Source organism: Heterodontus francisci, chromosome 37 (assembly GCF_036365525.1).
Source record: "Heterodontus francisci isolate sHetFra1 chromosome 37, sHetFra1.hap1, whole genome shotgun sequence".
Lineage (NCBI taxonomy): Eukaryota > Metazoa > Chordata > Chondrichthyes > Heterodontiformes > Heterodontidae > Heterodontus > Heterodontus francisci.
In genome coordinates this window covers 37,661,161-37,677,634 of record NC_090407.1, presented here as the reverse complement: position 1 = coordinate 37,677,634, position 16,474 = coordinate 37,661,161, and the positions used below count along the sequence as shown (strand labels likewise).

Genomic DNA, 16,474 nt, shown 5'->3' with positions numbered 1-16,474 from the left:
TTTGGACCCAAAAAGAATAGATCAGAATATTTTCTAAATGATGAGAAGCTCAAAACAGTAAAGGTCTGAAGGGAAAAAACAGAAAATGCTGGAAATACTCAGCAGGTCTGGCAGCATCTGTGGGAGAGAGAAACAGAGTTAACATTTCAAGTCTGTTACCTTTCATCAGTTCACAATGATACCTGACTCCAACAGTTACATTACAGGAGATTTTACAGAAACCAGGGTGATAATCCCTGGAATTTGGAAGATTATGGCGTGATTTGATCAAAGCTTTCAAACTACTAAGGGGAACGCAAAGAAATTATTTCCACTGATTGGGGTATTTCAGATGAGGGGACATAATCTAAAAGTTAGAGCCGGGTTTTTCAGGAGTGAGGTTAGGAAACACTTCTACATGCAAAGGGTGTTAGAACCTTGGAACTCTCTTCTGCAAATGGCAGTTGATGCTTCGTCAATTGTTAATTATAAATCTGAGAATAATACATTTCTGTTAACCAAAGGTATGAAGATATATGGGGCAAAGGTGGGTATATGAAGTCAGGTCACAGATCAGCATGATCTAATTGAATGGTGAATAGGCTTGAGGAGCTAAATGGCTTATTCCTTTTCCTATGTTATATCTGGGTGATAAAGTGTTACTCAAGGGGACTGAAACTGGACATTTCAGGAAGGGTGAGCAAGAGGGAGAAGTCAGTTATTCAGATGGGTGGGTGGGGTGGAAAGAGAAAGAGGGTTCCTGTATTTGTCCACAAACTCTGAACAAATCTTGATTGGTATTATGAGGAAAGTACTTTGCTGTCCCCTAGTGGCAGTTATGATACATTTAGTCCACATTGCACCAACTAAATATATAAATGCTTTATTTATCTTGAAAATAATCTCTCTTCCATAATATTTGTCATGCCACATGCCATCCCTTTCTTTCATTGGGCAGACAAGTAACCTGTTTCCAGACGACAAATATCCATCAACAGGTGTACAAGAACCGCCTCAAATAAATTATCATTGGATTTCTCACTCCCTCGTGCCCTATAGGAACGTGGCTGGCTTCACTCAGTACCTTCCTCAACTGACTGCGTGGCACTAAAAAGGTCACACACTCAGATTCAATCCTTCCATGGTACAGTAGGTTGGAGTTGCAACTTACTACCCAAAAATCCATCCAATTATCTTTCTATGATTTACTTATTTGTTTTCCAGACAGGAAAAGGGCAGTTCAGAATAAACAAAGAGAGACTTTAACGCATTATGGGATATTACCTGTTGGGATAACTAACTACAAACCAGCCAGCTGATTTTGATATTATCCTCAAATGATGCACAATAGAGAGTCTGACTCCATACCAATTTTTTTTTTGATCCAGAGCTCATTTCTTTCTTCCTGTTCTGTTTGTACAGTGATAGGAACTCTGGAGGCCGTGAGCCTCAAAGCTCCTCTTTGCCCACTTGGTACAAATTTGCCTCAGTGCACCTCCCTCACTTTCAGTACAAGACTGAAATCTACCTTGCATCAAGCATCACAGCCTTTGTGTGCTAATTGAGTTTGTCAAGAAATGCTGCTGGGACCTCAGCATGCCAGTCTCCCATGCACTGTTGTAATTACAGGAGGCAGAGCTGAGGAGTGAGGTAAAACAAATAGGTAAAGGCAGTTCTTGAGTTTCAGTTGACAAATGTCCTAGACAGCTTGAAGCCTTATTGATTTAAAAACTCTGTTTTCCTCAAATAAACTATAATTTGCTCCTATATAAAGTAGTCATGCTGTATGTTGGTCAACACTATTCCACACTACCACAACCTTACAGCTCTCAACATTTCAAGATGTGGCTCTCACCTATAAATCCCCATACAGCTATGCTGCACTGTATTTTGAAATCCTCTCCAGCCCTAGATCATTTCCCAAATGCTTTGTACCTTCGATTCCGGTCCTGAGTGCATCCCCTTCACCCTCTTCAATCCATCAATGATTGGCAGAGGTTTCAATCATCACAGATCAACTCTTTGGAACTCCCTCCCTCAACTGCTTTGTCTTTAAAGAATCAGTTAAAACCCAGCTCTTCACTCCAGAGTTTGGTCACCCCTCCTTCCTTCCTTGACAGCAGTTTCCATCATGCCACTGGTGAAGCAGAGTGCATTTTTTTACATTTACATTAAAGTCCTCAAAATGCAGAGTTACTTTAATGGTTTCCAACCAGTTTCTAGCTTAATTTGCCTGCATACTTCAATAAAGCTGTTTGTCATCTAGATCTCACAGCTTAAGAAAATCTTGGTCTGAAGTACAAATTCCAATGAATGTACTCCCTCGATGGCTCTGAGTTTATCCAGTAAACAGCTCTGACCTATATAGACTAGGAAAGGTGAATCCCTTGTCTACACTGAGTTAGCTAATCTCAGGCTCAGTAGTGAAAACAGCCCCAGTGAGGGAATGAACAAAAAGATAATTTGAGTTCCACTCCTGATCACTATTCCTGTTGGAAGTACATGTGTAAATGTTGGTGAGGAAATGTTTGGGCCCAGCTATCTTGCTCCCTGAATAGCTTGCTGACATGGTCATGGTCACATGTAAATAGTGGCCACTTGTTGAACGTACTGGAAGGCAACTTGTACTTCTGGAATCATTATCCAAGCAAGGAGTCAACATCTTCAGAAGGAAGTTAGGGGGAGGAAATCTGGTGAGCAAAAAAGATTAATAAAAAGAAATACCATTGTCTGTGCAGTACTTACAGATGACACTTTGTCCTTAATAGCTCTACGAACAAGGAAGATTGCTGCTTTCAACATATTCTTTAGTTCATCCTTAGGTATACCTTCAGGAAGAGTGGAAAGTTTTTTATACACAGCCAGCAAAGCATCTTCTCTATATGACCAAGTTTTAGAATAGGCACCAGCCACCTATGACAAACAAAATGAATATACAGAAATTAACTCACAAAGCAAACTTACATCATGAACAATTCGAAAATTACACTGCTCTTGCATTGTGCCTCTTGCAAAAATCTTCTGCAAATTGGTCTCCATGGCCAAGGTCATGGATCCCAAGGTCTTCTTTGCTAGTGGTTGGAAACATTAGAGGTCCTGATGTTTAAATATAACATGACTGTATAGGATAGAGTCAACTGACAAGCTGGTCCTTTCCTGTGCATCTTTTCTCATATGTTCAATATGGTCCGTAATGCCAACTGTTCGGGTAACAACTTGAACTTGTCTCTAACTGGTGTTAGTAAACTGCTGCCAACAAACCTGTTTCAGTCCACCTCTACTGGTACTGATGACAATACAAAGGAAACTGCCCAGTCTAGAGCTGCTATGGGAAGAACAAAGTCATGATCAGAGTGTTCAAAGAATCGTTACAGTGCAGGAGGAGGCTATTTGGCCCATCATATCCGCACCAGCTCTCTGAAAGAGCAACTCCCTCAGTTCCATTCCCCTGCCTTCTCCCCATAACCCTGCACATTCTTCCTTTTCATCTAACAGTCTAATTCTCTTTTGAATGCTTCAATTGAACCTGCCTCCACCACATTCTCAGGCAGCACCATTCCAGACCTTAACCGCACTCTGCGTGACAAAGTTTCTCCTCATGTCACATTTGTTTCTCTTACCAAATACTTTAAATCTGTGTCCTCTTGTTTTCGATCCTTTCACGAGTGGGAACAGTTTCTCTCTATTTACTCTGTCCAGACCCCTCATGATTTTGAACACCTCTATTAAATCACCTCTTAGCCTTCTCTTCTCCAAGAAAAATAGTCCTAACTTCTCCAATCTATCTTCATAACTGAAATTCCTCATCCCTGGAACCATTCTTGTGAATCTTTTCTGTACTCTCTCCAATGCCCTCACGTCTTTCAAGTGCAGCGCCCAGAATTGGATGCAATGCTCCAGCTGAGGCCGAACTAGTGCCCTATACAAGTTCAACATAACTTCCTTGCTCTTGTACTCTACGCCCCTATTAATAAAACATACAGTAACCTAGGCTTTATTAACCACTCTCTCAACCTGTCCTGCCACCTTCAATGATTTATGCAGATATACACCAAGGTATCTCTGCTCCTGCACCCCCTTTAGAATTCTGCACTTTATTCTATATTGTCTCTCCGTGTCATTCCTACCAAAATGAATCACTTCACGGAACTTCATCTGCCACCTGTCTGCCCATTCCACCAACTTGTCTCTGTCCTTTTGAAGTTCTACACTATCTTCCTCACAGTTCACAGCGCTTCCAAGTTTCGTATCATCTGCAAACTTTGAAACTGCGCCCTGTACACAAAGGTGAAGGTCAATAATATACATCAAGAAAAGCAAGTGTCCCAACATTGACCCCTGGGGAACTCCACTACAAACCTTCCTCCAGCCCAAAAAACATCCATCAACTCGAGGGGGGGGGGGGGGGGGGGCAGCAGAGGAGAGAGACAGACCCCCCACTTGGGTCTACATGTGTCAGAATCCAGAAGCTTCTCTTTTGTGCCGCAGAGAAACACCAGCTTAAAACCACAGGTGGAGGGCGGGGGCTTGTCACATGACAGTCACTCGGTGATTCAAGCATGGTAGTTAACAGTGCATTTCTTTTTGCTAAAAAGAACAGGCAGCTCCCTTAAACATTATGGGTTTGGTTCTTACTGGGATAAGTAGACATTTTATCACCCTCACAGGCCTTGTAATAACTGAGGATACAGTTTTGCAAATTAGGTGGCCATCTTAAGCTGCGAGCAAAGTCATCTTTTATCTGTTCCTTTTTAAATTTCTTTAAAAAAATAAATTCAGATCTCCAGTCAGTGGAGTAAAGAAAATTATCGTTCACCAAATCACGTTGGAGTAACATATGGCATTCTATGCCCCATTATATCAAACTAACGTATCACCCATCTTTGCAAAGCTACATCGGTTCCTAGTATATAGAGAGAGTGAGAGCCATACAGTACTGAAACAGGCCCTTCGGCCCAACGAGTCTGTGCCGACCAACAACCACCCATTTATACTAACCCTACATTAATCCCATATTCCCACCATTCTCCTACCACCTACCTACACTAGGGGCAATTTATAACCGCCAATTTACCTATCAACCCGCAAGTCTTTGGCTGTGGGAGGAAACCGGAGCACCTGGCGGAAACCCACGCGGTCACAGGGAGAACTTGCAAATTCCACACAGACAGTACCCAGAACTGAACCCGGGTCGCTGGAGCTGTGTGGCTGGGGTGCTAACCACTGCGCCGCCCTGTGCTGTCTCTCAACACCTCCAAATTAAAAATCATACTATTTAAATCCCTCCATTCATCAGCCTCTGGCTATGTTATGAAAGTGCTTCCTTTTAATATTTTATTTTTTTGAGGACTTGTGTTAGAACTGAAAAGAAACCATGGATTTTTTTTTTACCAAGTTAACTGACAGGACAAGATGTTGTTTGAAAGCCACCTGTGATTTGGGTTCAGAAAACAGAACCCTTGGTGACCTGGGGGAAAAATGGTTGCAAAGAAGCCACATGTCAAGGTTATGGAGGTCAGGAGGACGACGACTCACTGTTTGGGGTTTGAACAACGTTTTCAGTTTTAGTTTGGGTGTAGACTGTTTGAAGACAGCTGGTGTTTTCCTGCCAAAGAAAAAGAAATCACCCTTCTCTACCTTTTTGAAGAAATCCTGCCAAGATCCAATGTGGGAAAAATAATCCCTGGTGCTGTATAGTTCCTGAGCAGCTGAAAGAAAAATCCTGCGATTCAAGTGTGTGCTGGCGGAAAAACCTCAACACCACATTTCTCCCAGAAAGGCTACTGGAATAATCCTCGACATCTCCAGAACAGACAGCTTCTGAAATGATCCTCGTGACCCAGATGCCAGATCATAAAAAAGGACAAATGACTTCCTTCCATATCTTCTTTTCTCGTCAAGAACTAGCAAGTATTTGGCCGAAGTAGTTTTTTGACTTTTTTTTTTGTAACAGACCTCTGCAGAATGAATTTCTGTATTTTTTCCACTGTGTGCAAGAGTGTAGCTGGGGAATTTTTAAAAGGGGAATTTTCAACTTTTAATCGGTGTGTTAATGCTATGCTTCGTTCCTGATTAAGTCTTGTTTTATAATAAACCGATAATTTTATTGTTTATTAAAGAAACCTGGTGGTGTATTTTGTTCTGGGATAAAATAGAGTATATGATTGGCTGTATCGGTAACCAGATAAACATTTAAATAGATGTTGTGACCTGTGGAGAAGTGGAACTAGAAGACAGTGCACTCCTCCCACCTTGGTCATAACAGTATCTCCATGACCACTGCCCCCACCCCCACCCCCATCCCTTTAAACATCCCCCAAATTCTCCTTTGCTCTGCTTCTGGCCATTTGTGTATCCTCCAAAACACATTCACTCCCTGCTATTTTTTTTCTACGTTAAAGGTACGATATTAATGCAAGCTGTTTTTGTTGAAAGCAATGCGCAGCTACTTAGTTTATTGATAAATGGTGAAAAACATTTTTGCATTGGAGACAACAGGAGATTTACTACTGGCAATGAGGAATAAATTGAAAATCAGTATTCAAATAAGAGTGAGGGCAAAGGTAATCTGCCCTTTCAAGGAAGAAGTTTTTTGAAGGAATATTTCTTGTAGTCTACCAGCATCAGCTGCTTTTCCTCCAGATGACAGCCAATATCATCTGCATATGTATGCTGAACAAAAGAATCGCTCAATTTTTCATGCTTACCAGAGCCTCTCCAAATAAGTCAATGGCAAAACTCGCTTCTCTGAAAGCTTTCTCAGTTAGCGGTTCTGGTTCTCCAGTGATTCCACTTCTTGATGTGGACGAAGTGTCTGTGTTTATTGCAGACAACTCATTAACTTCTAGTTGGGGGATGCCATACAGTTCTGCTGGTTTGCGCTGAGTTGGTAGTGGCCGCTCATCATAGGGAAGTGAGCTAGGATCCACCTGAGGAAGAACCCAAAAAAAAAATTTGAATTGTGATTAGCTTGACAGGTTTCCCTGTCAACTGCAGGTCACAGATGGAGTACTCCATCCCTCTGGGCATGCATGGACAGGTTACTTAAAATGGGTCCAAACTTCTTCTGGATTGGACTGAACACTCAACTCACCAACATTCCATTCCTGTTTTGACAGAAAAATGTTTCAAACATCAAGTTGGCCGACTCAATAGGTTTGCCACTGAATTAGTTAAAAACAATGCTATGGATCTTGTTTGTGACACTTTCCTGCTCCCCAGTTGCTTCAACCCATATATTAGAGTTCAAAAATGTTTTAAATGATAGAATGGCAAACAGAAGAGAAAAAAATTGAGCACTTGTTTTAAGTTTACTGTTACAGTGTTATTTTAGTTGAAAAGAATACAAATTGCAATAAGTGCAATTTTTCAGTCTTGGTGTTTAAGCTAAAAAAAAAAAATCAGAGGGTAAGAAGAATCTTGTTGGAACATTTGGCAATCTCAGAACTCTTCTTTGGCCTCCTTGTCTCGAGAGACAATGGGTAAGCGACAATGGGTAAGAGATGGTCAACGGTTTGTGGAGCAGCGCCTGGAGCGGCTATAAAGGCCAATTCTAGAGAGTGACAGACTCTTCCACAGGCGCTGCAGATAAAATTGGTTGACAGGGCTGTTACACAGTTGGCTCGCTCCTTGCACTTCTGTCTTTTTTCCTGCCAACTGCTAAGTCTCTTTGACTCGCCACTCTTTAGCCCCGCCTTTATGGCTGTCCGCCAGCTCTGGCGATCACTGGCAACTGACTCCCACGACTTGTGGTCAATGCCACAGGACTTCATGTCGCGTTTGCAGACATCTTTAAAGCGGAGACATGGATGGTCGGTGGGTCTGATACCAGTGACGGGCTCGCTGTGCAATGAGTCTTTGGGGATCCTGCCATCTTCCATGCGGCTCACATGGCCAAGCCACCTAAAACGCAGCTGGCTCAGTAGGGCGTATATGCTGGGGATGTTGGCCGCCTCGAGGACTTCCGCGTTGGAGATACGGTCCGGCCACCTGATGCCAAGGATTCTCTGGAAACAGCGATGATGGATTGAGTTGAGACATCGCTCTTGGCTGACATACGTTGTCCAGGCCTCGCTGCCATAGAGCAAGGTACTGAGGACACAGGCTTGAAACACTCGGACTTTTGTGTTCCGTGTCAGTGCGCCATTTTCCCACACCCTCTTGGCTAGTCTGGACATAGCAGCGGATGCCTTTCCCATGCGCTTGTTGATTTCTGCATCGAGAGACAGGTTACTGGTGATAGTTAAGCCTAGGTAGGTGAACTCTTGAACCACTTCCAGAGAGTAGTCTGGTATATTGATGGATGGAGCATTTCTGACATCCCGTCCCATAATGTTAGTTTTCTTGAGGCTGATGGTTAGGCCATATTCGTTGCAGGCAGCCGCAATCCTGTCGATGAGTCTCTGCAGACAATCTTCTGTGTGGGATGTTAATGCAGCATTGTCAGCAAAGAGGAGTTCCCTGATGAGGACTTTCCGTACTCTGGTCTTCGCTCTAAGACGAGCAAGGTTGAACAACCTGCCATCTGATCTTGTGTGGAGGAAAATTCCTTCTTCTGAAGACTTGAGCGCATGTGAGAGCAGTGGTGAGAAGGTCCCGAACAGTGTAGGTATGAGAACACGGTCCTGTTTCACGCCACTTAGGATGGGAACGGGGTGTGATGAGGCACCGCTGTGCTGAATTGTGCCTTTCATATTGTCATGGAATGAGGTGATGATACTTGGTAGCTTTGGTGGACATCCGGATCTTTGCTAATCTCAGAATTAAGGATTGCATAATGGCACAGACTCAATACTTTGTGCCTTGGAGTGGCAGGACAAGGTCCATATCCACAATTCTCACAATGCAAGTCATCAATCTCAGTCATGCTGCCTGATCACATATTGACAAAAGCACTGGCCCACTGGAAAAGGAAGTGAGATGGATGGGGAGGACTCCATCATCTCCAGTGGAGAGCAGAAAATCTAGCCTTATTAAACTTGCACAGTCCACAGCAGCCAGTTATAGCATCGCTAGGAGAAGGCTGAGAGTAGAGCACTTGCTTGCCCTCTCAGTCAAGCTAATGATTAAGGTATGTGATATGACCAAGCTAAAATTGCAGACCATTACAGGAGACTTTTATTGCAGTTCCATTAACTTTCTCACTTCACTGGTATTTCAATTCTCAAATAAGTCTGCTTTAAAAGTGCCAATGCTTCTGTGTCTCAGCCCACACAAGAGTGAAGGAAATTTCCAACTTGTTACTGATATACCTGTTAACAGTCAACAAACACTCAGCTCAAAAAGATACTTAAAAATCAGAATTTAAGTGCTAGTTAGAAGACAGGGACGGGTGTCAATGGTACAAGTTGCTGTTACAATGATCAGTTAGAAACCTCAAGCACTTGGGTAGGCAGAGATAGAACCCTAATGCTTTAAAATTTTGAATCATAGAATAGTACAGCACAGAAGGAGGCCATACAGCCCATCGAGTCTGTACCAGTTCTTTCGAAGAGCAATCCAATTAGTCCCACTCCCCCATATCCTTGCAATTTTTTCTCCTGTATTTATCCAATTCCTTTTTGAAGGCTACAATTGATTCTAGATCCTTCACCCGATCAGGCAGTATAATCCAAATCCTAACCACTCATTGTTTTTCCTCACATCAACTCAGGTTCTTTTGCCAATCATCTCAAACCCTCCATTTATCAACCCTTCATAATTCTAAACATCTCCATCAAATCTCCACTTAACCTTCTCTGCTCGAAGGAACAAACGCACGTTTCCCACGTAACGGTGATCCCTCATCCCTGGAGCCGTTCAAGTAAATCTCTTCTGTACCATTTCCAAAGCATTCACTTCCTTCCTAAAGTGTAGTCCCCAGAATCGGATGCAATACTCTGGCTGGGCCAATTGTCGTTTTTTTTTTAATGTAGGTTTAGCATAATTTTCTGACTTTTATATTCTATGCCTCTATTCACAAAGCTTAAGATTCCAAATGTTTAATTAACTGCTTTGTTAAGCTATCCTGACACCTTTAAAGGTTTCCGCACAATCACCCTCAGGTGTTTCTGTTCTTACACCCACTTTCAAAATTGCACCATTTAGTATGCATTATCTCTCCTCATTCTTCTTCCCAAAACCCATCAGCTCACACTTTCTCAAGCTGAATTTCATCTGCCACATGTCCACCCATCCCGCCAGTCTATGTCCTTGAAATCTATTATCTTCTTCACTGTTTACTTGACTTGCAAGTTTCATGTCATGGACAAATTTTGAAATTGTGCCCTGAAACTCCAAGCCATTCATATATCAAAAACTGTAGTGGTCCTATACTGAATGCTGGGGAACATCACTGTATAGCATCCAGTCCAAAATACAGCCATTTTTCTTTATTCGTTCATGGGATGTGGGTGTCACAGGCTAGGCCAGCATTTATTGCTCATCCCTAATTGCCCCTGAACTGAGTGGCTTGCAAGGCCATTTAACACAACTCTGTTTTCTATCAGCATCCATACTGCTACTGCCCCTTTTATCCCATGGGTTTTAATTTTGCTAACAAGCCTTTTATGTGACACTTTATCAAGCACATTTTGAAAGTCCATATACACATCAACAACACTGCACTCATCCACCCTCTGTTACCCCATCAAAAAGCTCAAATTAGTCAAACACGATTTGCCCTTAACAAATATTAAAGTGCAGAATTTATCAATGGATGTTGCACTGTGACAAACCATTTGCTCTCACAATAGTAGATGGGATAGAGAGAAAAATAACAGAAGAGACCAAGAGACCGAACTCATCATACAAATTCATCATGACTCAAGTGCTTTCTAAACCCAACAGTCTGCAAAATACTTTTGGATCACTGAAATCTAGTAATGAGCTTTTTCAATGTTTTAGTACCCGAACTTACAACAATTGTCTTTTTACAAATCCAGGGTTGCTGCAACAGATTCTGCAGCCATCTTCTTTCCATAATTATAAACAGATCATACAACTTTATCATTAGTTTCACTCCTCTCTTCCCAAGCTAATGACAAAGATGTTACAGCAAAATACATACCCTTGGAGAAGGCAGTCTGGCAGGTGGAGTCGGAAAACGCTGTGGTGTGGGAGACCGTTGTTGCTTTCCAGGGGTCTGATACCGTAACTTGGGGCTTTCTTGAGATGATTCTTGCAGATAGGTTTCCACAGCTGGTTCGAATTTCAGCCCCAAAACCTTCTCCTGCTGTTGGATTCGACTGGGGTTATCCACTGGTTCAAGAGGAAATTCAGGAAGCTTTCGAATCTGGAGAGTAAAAATGTTCAGGGTATTTTTTTTAAATAAAGGATTATATCTGACCTGGAGTCTTCTGTAAACAACTTTTTGAACCTCACACTGGCTTATAACACATTTCATTACACCACTTAAATTAGTTGCCTTAGATCTTAAAAGATTAACAGTTCAAATTATGCTTAAAGCAGTCCACCAATGAGCAGGAGAGAACTTTTAACATTGACTATCCCACTTAATCCAGACTCAATTCCTGATTTGTGTTTAGTTACAACAGCAGATATGACATACCATTGATCTCTGAGCCCAGGAAAGAGCTAAAGGAAAAAGAATGACTTGCATTTATATAGCATCCCGAAGTGTTTTACGGCCAATGCGGTACTTTTGAAGTGTAGTTACTGTTGTAATGTAGGAAACACAGCAGTCAATGTGCACACAAGGTCCCACAAGCAACAATGTGATAAAATGATCAGATAAATCTGTTTTTGTGGTAATGGCGGAGGCATAAATATTGGCCAAGACAAGGGAGAATACCCATGCTCTTAAAAACAGAACCATGGAATCTTTGACAGCACCTCAGACAGTGGAGCACTCCTTCAATAGTGTAGCGTCAGCCTGGATTATGCGCTCAAATTTCTTAAGTGGGATTTGAACTCTCAATCTTGGAAACAATCAATCAATGCTCCCGCTCACAATCATCATGCACTGAACTTTATTGAAAGCTGCATATTGATGACCTTTGAGTTGACGGTGGGAAGAGTATGGCTTTGATACCTCCTGCCATTCAGTTTGCCAACACTGTTCAGGCTCACACTGGATATATGACCATCTGGGTGAGGCACCAGAAGGTCACTGGTGCCATTCAGCATGAGCTAAGAGGCTTCAGAGAGGAGGGAAGAATGGGGACAATTATATTTTTTAAAAGAACATGTCCCCCATTTAAAAGTAGTAGACTCCTTAAAACTAATAAATTCTTAAAATGTGTCACAACCAGTGTCAGATCAGAATCCAGAAATCAATCTGCAACAAACAGCATTGCAGTTCATCTCCAGTGCATCTCCAGCAGGCTACTGCTGAGCAGAGCATGCTTTCTTTCTAATTTTGATTACAGGTAACTTTACAATAAACTCTTCCAACAACTGAAAATTGAAGACTCCCATCTAGTTCCTCTCCTGAGCCACACTACTGACAACTTGGGGGAGGGTGAGCAGGAATTATTCTTAACCTCAAGTGTTATAACCTAAACCCATACTGACCATTCCCAAGTCTAACAAGTTATGTAGCTCGAGTTGCTGGTAAACTTTCATCCTGTAATCATCCATTTGCTGTTTCTTCTGTTTAGCCAGGTCATAGTCCTCTTTCTCTATTGCACAGCGCTTTTCCACCTCATAACGGCCCAGGCGCTCTCCTACCTGAACAAAACAAACTGTTACCTACCACCAGAATTAATGATCGACATTTATATAAGCAATTCTCCAAACAACATACATTGTTTCTATTCAAAGAAGCAGTAAGCATTTAAGAAGCATGCTAAACTTCATTAACCATAGAATTAATAGGTAGGTACAGAGTTCTGATGAAAGGTCATCAACCTGAAACGTTACCTCCGTCTCTCTATCCACAGATGCTACCTGATCTACTGAATATTTTCCAGAAAAATCTGTTTTTATTTCAGGCTTCAGGCATCCATAGTACTTTGCTTTTAAATAATTACTGGTTACCTTTTCCTCCAATTTTGTATGAATGTTTCATGTTAATCAACATAATGCAGGGACAATTAAGAACAGAAATGCTGGAAATACTCACCTGCTCAGTACTTCCAGCATTTTCAGCTCTTATTTCAAAGTTACAGCAACCACAATATTTTGGTCCTGTATTAGTGCTGGGAGAAAGCTAATCCATAATTTACAAGCCAAATAGTAATCCACAAAAATGAGGCTCCCTGGTGCTTAGATTTAGTTTTTTTTTTGCTGAATCTGGGTCCAAATAAATCAGTGTAAAATCAGTTGCTTTGATCAAAGATAAAATAGATCATCTGGAATCAAGAAACCAAGTTTAAAATCAACATAATAATTTTCAAATGAATAAATGTAAGTGTCTTCACAAAGCATAATGTTAAATGGAAGATTAGCTGCATCCTCTGCACCCATCCTCCCCAACCCACCAACTCCCCAACACATAAAACTTTGCTCATTAATCAGCATATTATCCAGCCAACTGCAGGTACAGTCTATGTTAATGTTGCCTATCAGCATAGATGGGTGGGAAGAAGTGTTTAGAATCCAACAAATAAGCACTGTATGCGTCACAGCAAGACTGCAGTATGCCAACATGAAAGCTTCTGAATTTCACCAGTTGTAATTTTTCAAACTCAGCTTCCAGGAGCTCAATTCTTAAATTCAAATGGCTTCTTTATAATATATACTGGATGTGTTATTTGCCAGTACAAAAAGTGTTGCTCTACTACAAATGTTCAAATGTTTCTCTTTTTTGCTACAATTCCACCTCACGACTTGCTTGCATGTGGGTCAGAGGAAGTTCTTCTACTGCAGGCCTAGGTGTTCTGAACTGAGAAAGACAGCACGTTTAAATACATACTGAGGTTATTGGTTCAAGCCTATTGAGGCCAACTGTGGTGCCCCTATGGCTGACTTAGCAAATATCCCCTAGTTCAGAACAAACCAGGAATCAAATAAGGGATATTCATGGCCTGTATGCTTCAATATCACACTGAGAAGATATTTTGCTGACTAAGTCTTTGAGGTTTCATAATCAGAGGCAACATTCAGATACATAACCAGGTGCCATATGGATGAGTTTGCATACCAGTGACTGTTTGCTATCAAGTACATAAAACAGACCAAAGCCAGAATTTTACACCCTCCCAATGAGCGGACTGGTGGCGGAGGGGGGGCATAAAATGGAGTGGGAGGCTCGGGGAGCCCTTCCCGACCCGCTCCCGCCTCCGCCAATTTATGCAGGCCAGTGGCGGCGAGAAACAGCCTGCCTACCCCAGGCCAATCAAGGCCCTTAAGTGACCAATTAACAGGCACTTAATGGCCTCCACCCACCACCACAGGGATTTTACGGTTGGCAGGCAGGCACCCCAAGCCTGAGAAAAGCTGCCTGATAAAAGTAGGCAGCCTTCTGATGGCTGGGGGTCCTCCTGATCAGGCACCCTGTGCCTGACAGAGGGTCGCTCCCGATGCCCCAACCGCCAACACCCAACATGCCCCCTGCCCCTCCGACCAACCCCCCTTGCCTCACCATGGCCCGACCGATCGTCCCCGGCGAGGCCCCAAAAACTTACCCATTCTCCGTTGCTCCCAGACATCTTCATTCTTCAGATGGGCGCACTCCCAGCAGTGGCCACCGCTCCCGGTGCTGCCGCAGGGACTAAGAGCTGCCGGCCCACTGATTCGCCGGCAACTCCATTAGACGGGACTTCCTGCCCAAGTCCAATTAAGGACCTGGGGACCATAAATTCTGGCCTGGATCCCCAGGCCCGGCAGAGGCAGGATGGCCACTAACTTCTCAGTTGATGGACAGCTCCCCTCCGCACACCGTAAATTTCCAGCCCAGGTTTATTTTTTCTTTTCTTTGGGCCTCCTTATCTCGAGAGACAATGGATATGCGCCTGGAGGTGGTCAGTGGTTTGTGAAGCAGTGCCTGGAGTGGCTATAAAGGCCAATTCTAGAGTGACAAGCTCTTCCACAGGTGCTGCAGAGAAATTTGTTTGTCGGGGCTGTTGCACAGTTGGCTCTCCCCTTGCGCCTCTGTCTTTTTTCCTGCCAACTACTAAGGCTCTTCGACTCGCCACATTTTAGCCCTGTCTTTATGGCTGCCCGCCAGCTCTGGCGAACGCTGGCAACTGACTCCCACGACTTGTGATCAATGTCACAGGATTTCATGTCGCGTTTGCAGATGTCTTTAAAGCGGAGACATGGACGGCCGGTGGGTCTGATACCAGTGGCGAGCTCGCTGTACAATGTGTCTTTGGGGATCCTGCCATCTTCCATGCGGCTCACATGGCCAAGCCATCTCAAGCGCCGCTGACTCAGTAGTGTGTACAAGCTGGGGATGTTGGCTGCCTCGAGGACTTCTGTGTTGGAGATACGGTCCGGCCACCTGATGCCAAGGATTCTCCGGAGGCAGCGAAGATGGAATGAATTGAGACGTCGCTCTTGGCTGACATATGTTGTCCAGGCCTCGCTGCCATAGAGCAAGGTACTGAGGACACAGGCCTGATACACTCGGACTTTTGTGTTCCGTGTCATTGCGCCATTTTCCCACACTCTCTTGGCCAGTCTGGACATAGCAGTGGAAGCCTTACCCATGCGCTTGTTGATTTCTGCATCTAGAGACAGGTTACTGGTGATAGCTGAGCCGAGGTAGGTGAACTCTTGAACCACTTTCAGAGCATGGTCACCAATATTGATGGATGGAGCATTTCTGACGTCCTGCCCCATGATGTTTGTTTTCTTGAGGCTGATGGTTAGGCCAAATTCATTGCAGGCAGCCGCAAACCTGTCGATGAGACACTGCAGGCACTCTTCAGTGTGAGATGTTAAAGCAGCATCGTCAGCAAAGAGGAGTTCCCTGATGAGGACTTTCCGTACTTTGGACTTCGCTCTTAGATGGGCAAGGTTGAACAACCTGCCCCCTGATCTTGTGTGGAAGAAAATTCCTTCTTCAGAGGACTTCAACGCATGTGAAAGCAGCAGGGAGAAGAAAATCCCAAAAAGCGTGGGTGCGAGAACACAGCCCTGTTTCACGACACTCAGGATAGGAAAGGGCTCTGATGAGGAGCCACCATGTTGAATTGTGCCTTTCATATTGTCATGGAATGAGGTGATGATACTTAGTAGCTTTGGTGGGCATCCGATCTTTTCTAGTAGTCTGAAGAGACCACGTCTGCCGACGAGGTCAAAGGCTTTGGTGAGATCAATGAAAGCAATGTAGAGAGGCATCTGTTGTTCACGGCATTTGTCCTGTAGCTGACGAAGGGAGAACAGCATATCAACGGTCGATCTCTCTGCACGAAAACCACACTGTGCCTCAGGGTAGACGCGCTCGGCCAGCTTCTGGAGCCTGTTCAGAGCGACTCGAGCAAAGACTTTCCCCACTATGCTGAGCAGGGAGATTCCACGGTAGTTGTTGCAGTCACCGCGGTCACCTTTGTTTTTATAGAGGGTGATGATATTGGCATCGCGCATGTCCTGTGGTACTGCTCCCTCG

The 16,474-nt window shown here is 43.4% G+C and overlaps 1 protein-coding gene across 5 annotated transcripts in view; it reads right to left on the bottom strand.

Moving 5' to 3' along the window:
- The window catches only part of cep104 (centrosomal protein 104), a 376,777-nt gene that overhangs the window by 317,555 nt on the left and 42,748 nt on the right, over window positions 1-16,474 (bottom strand). For 4 of the 5 annotated variants that reach the window (XM_068017520.1, XM_068017519.1, XM_068017522.1 and 1 more), the window contains 4 exons: window positions 12,493-12,648; window positions 11,027-11,251; window positions 6,687-6,908; window positions 2,725-2,892 (listed from right to left, as the gene is read on the bottom strand). In XM_068017520.1, the coding sequence (XP_067873621.1) occupies window positions 2,725-2,892; window positions 6,687-6,908; window positions 11,027-11,251; window positions 12,493-12,648 (771 nt within the window). The remainder of the gene's footprint in view (window positions 1-2,724; window positions 2,893-6,686; window positions 6,909-11,026; window positions 11,252-12,492; window positions 12,649-16,474) is intronic. The other variant, XM_068017521.1, reaches the window with a different exon arrangement.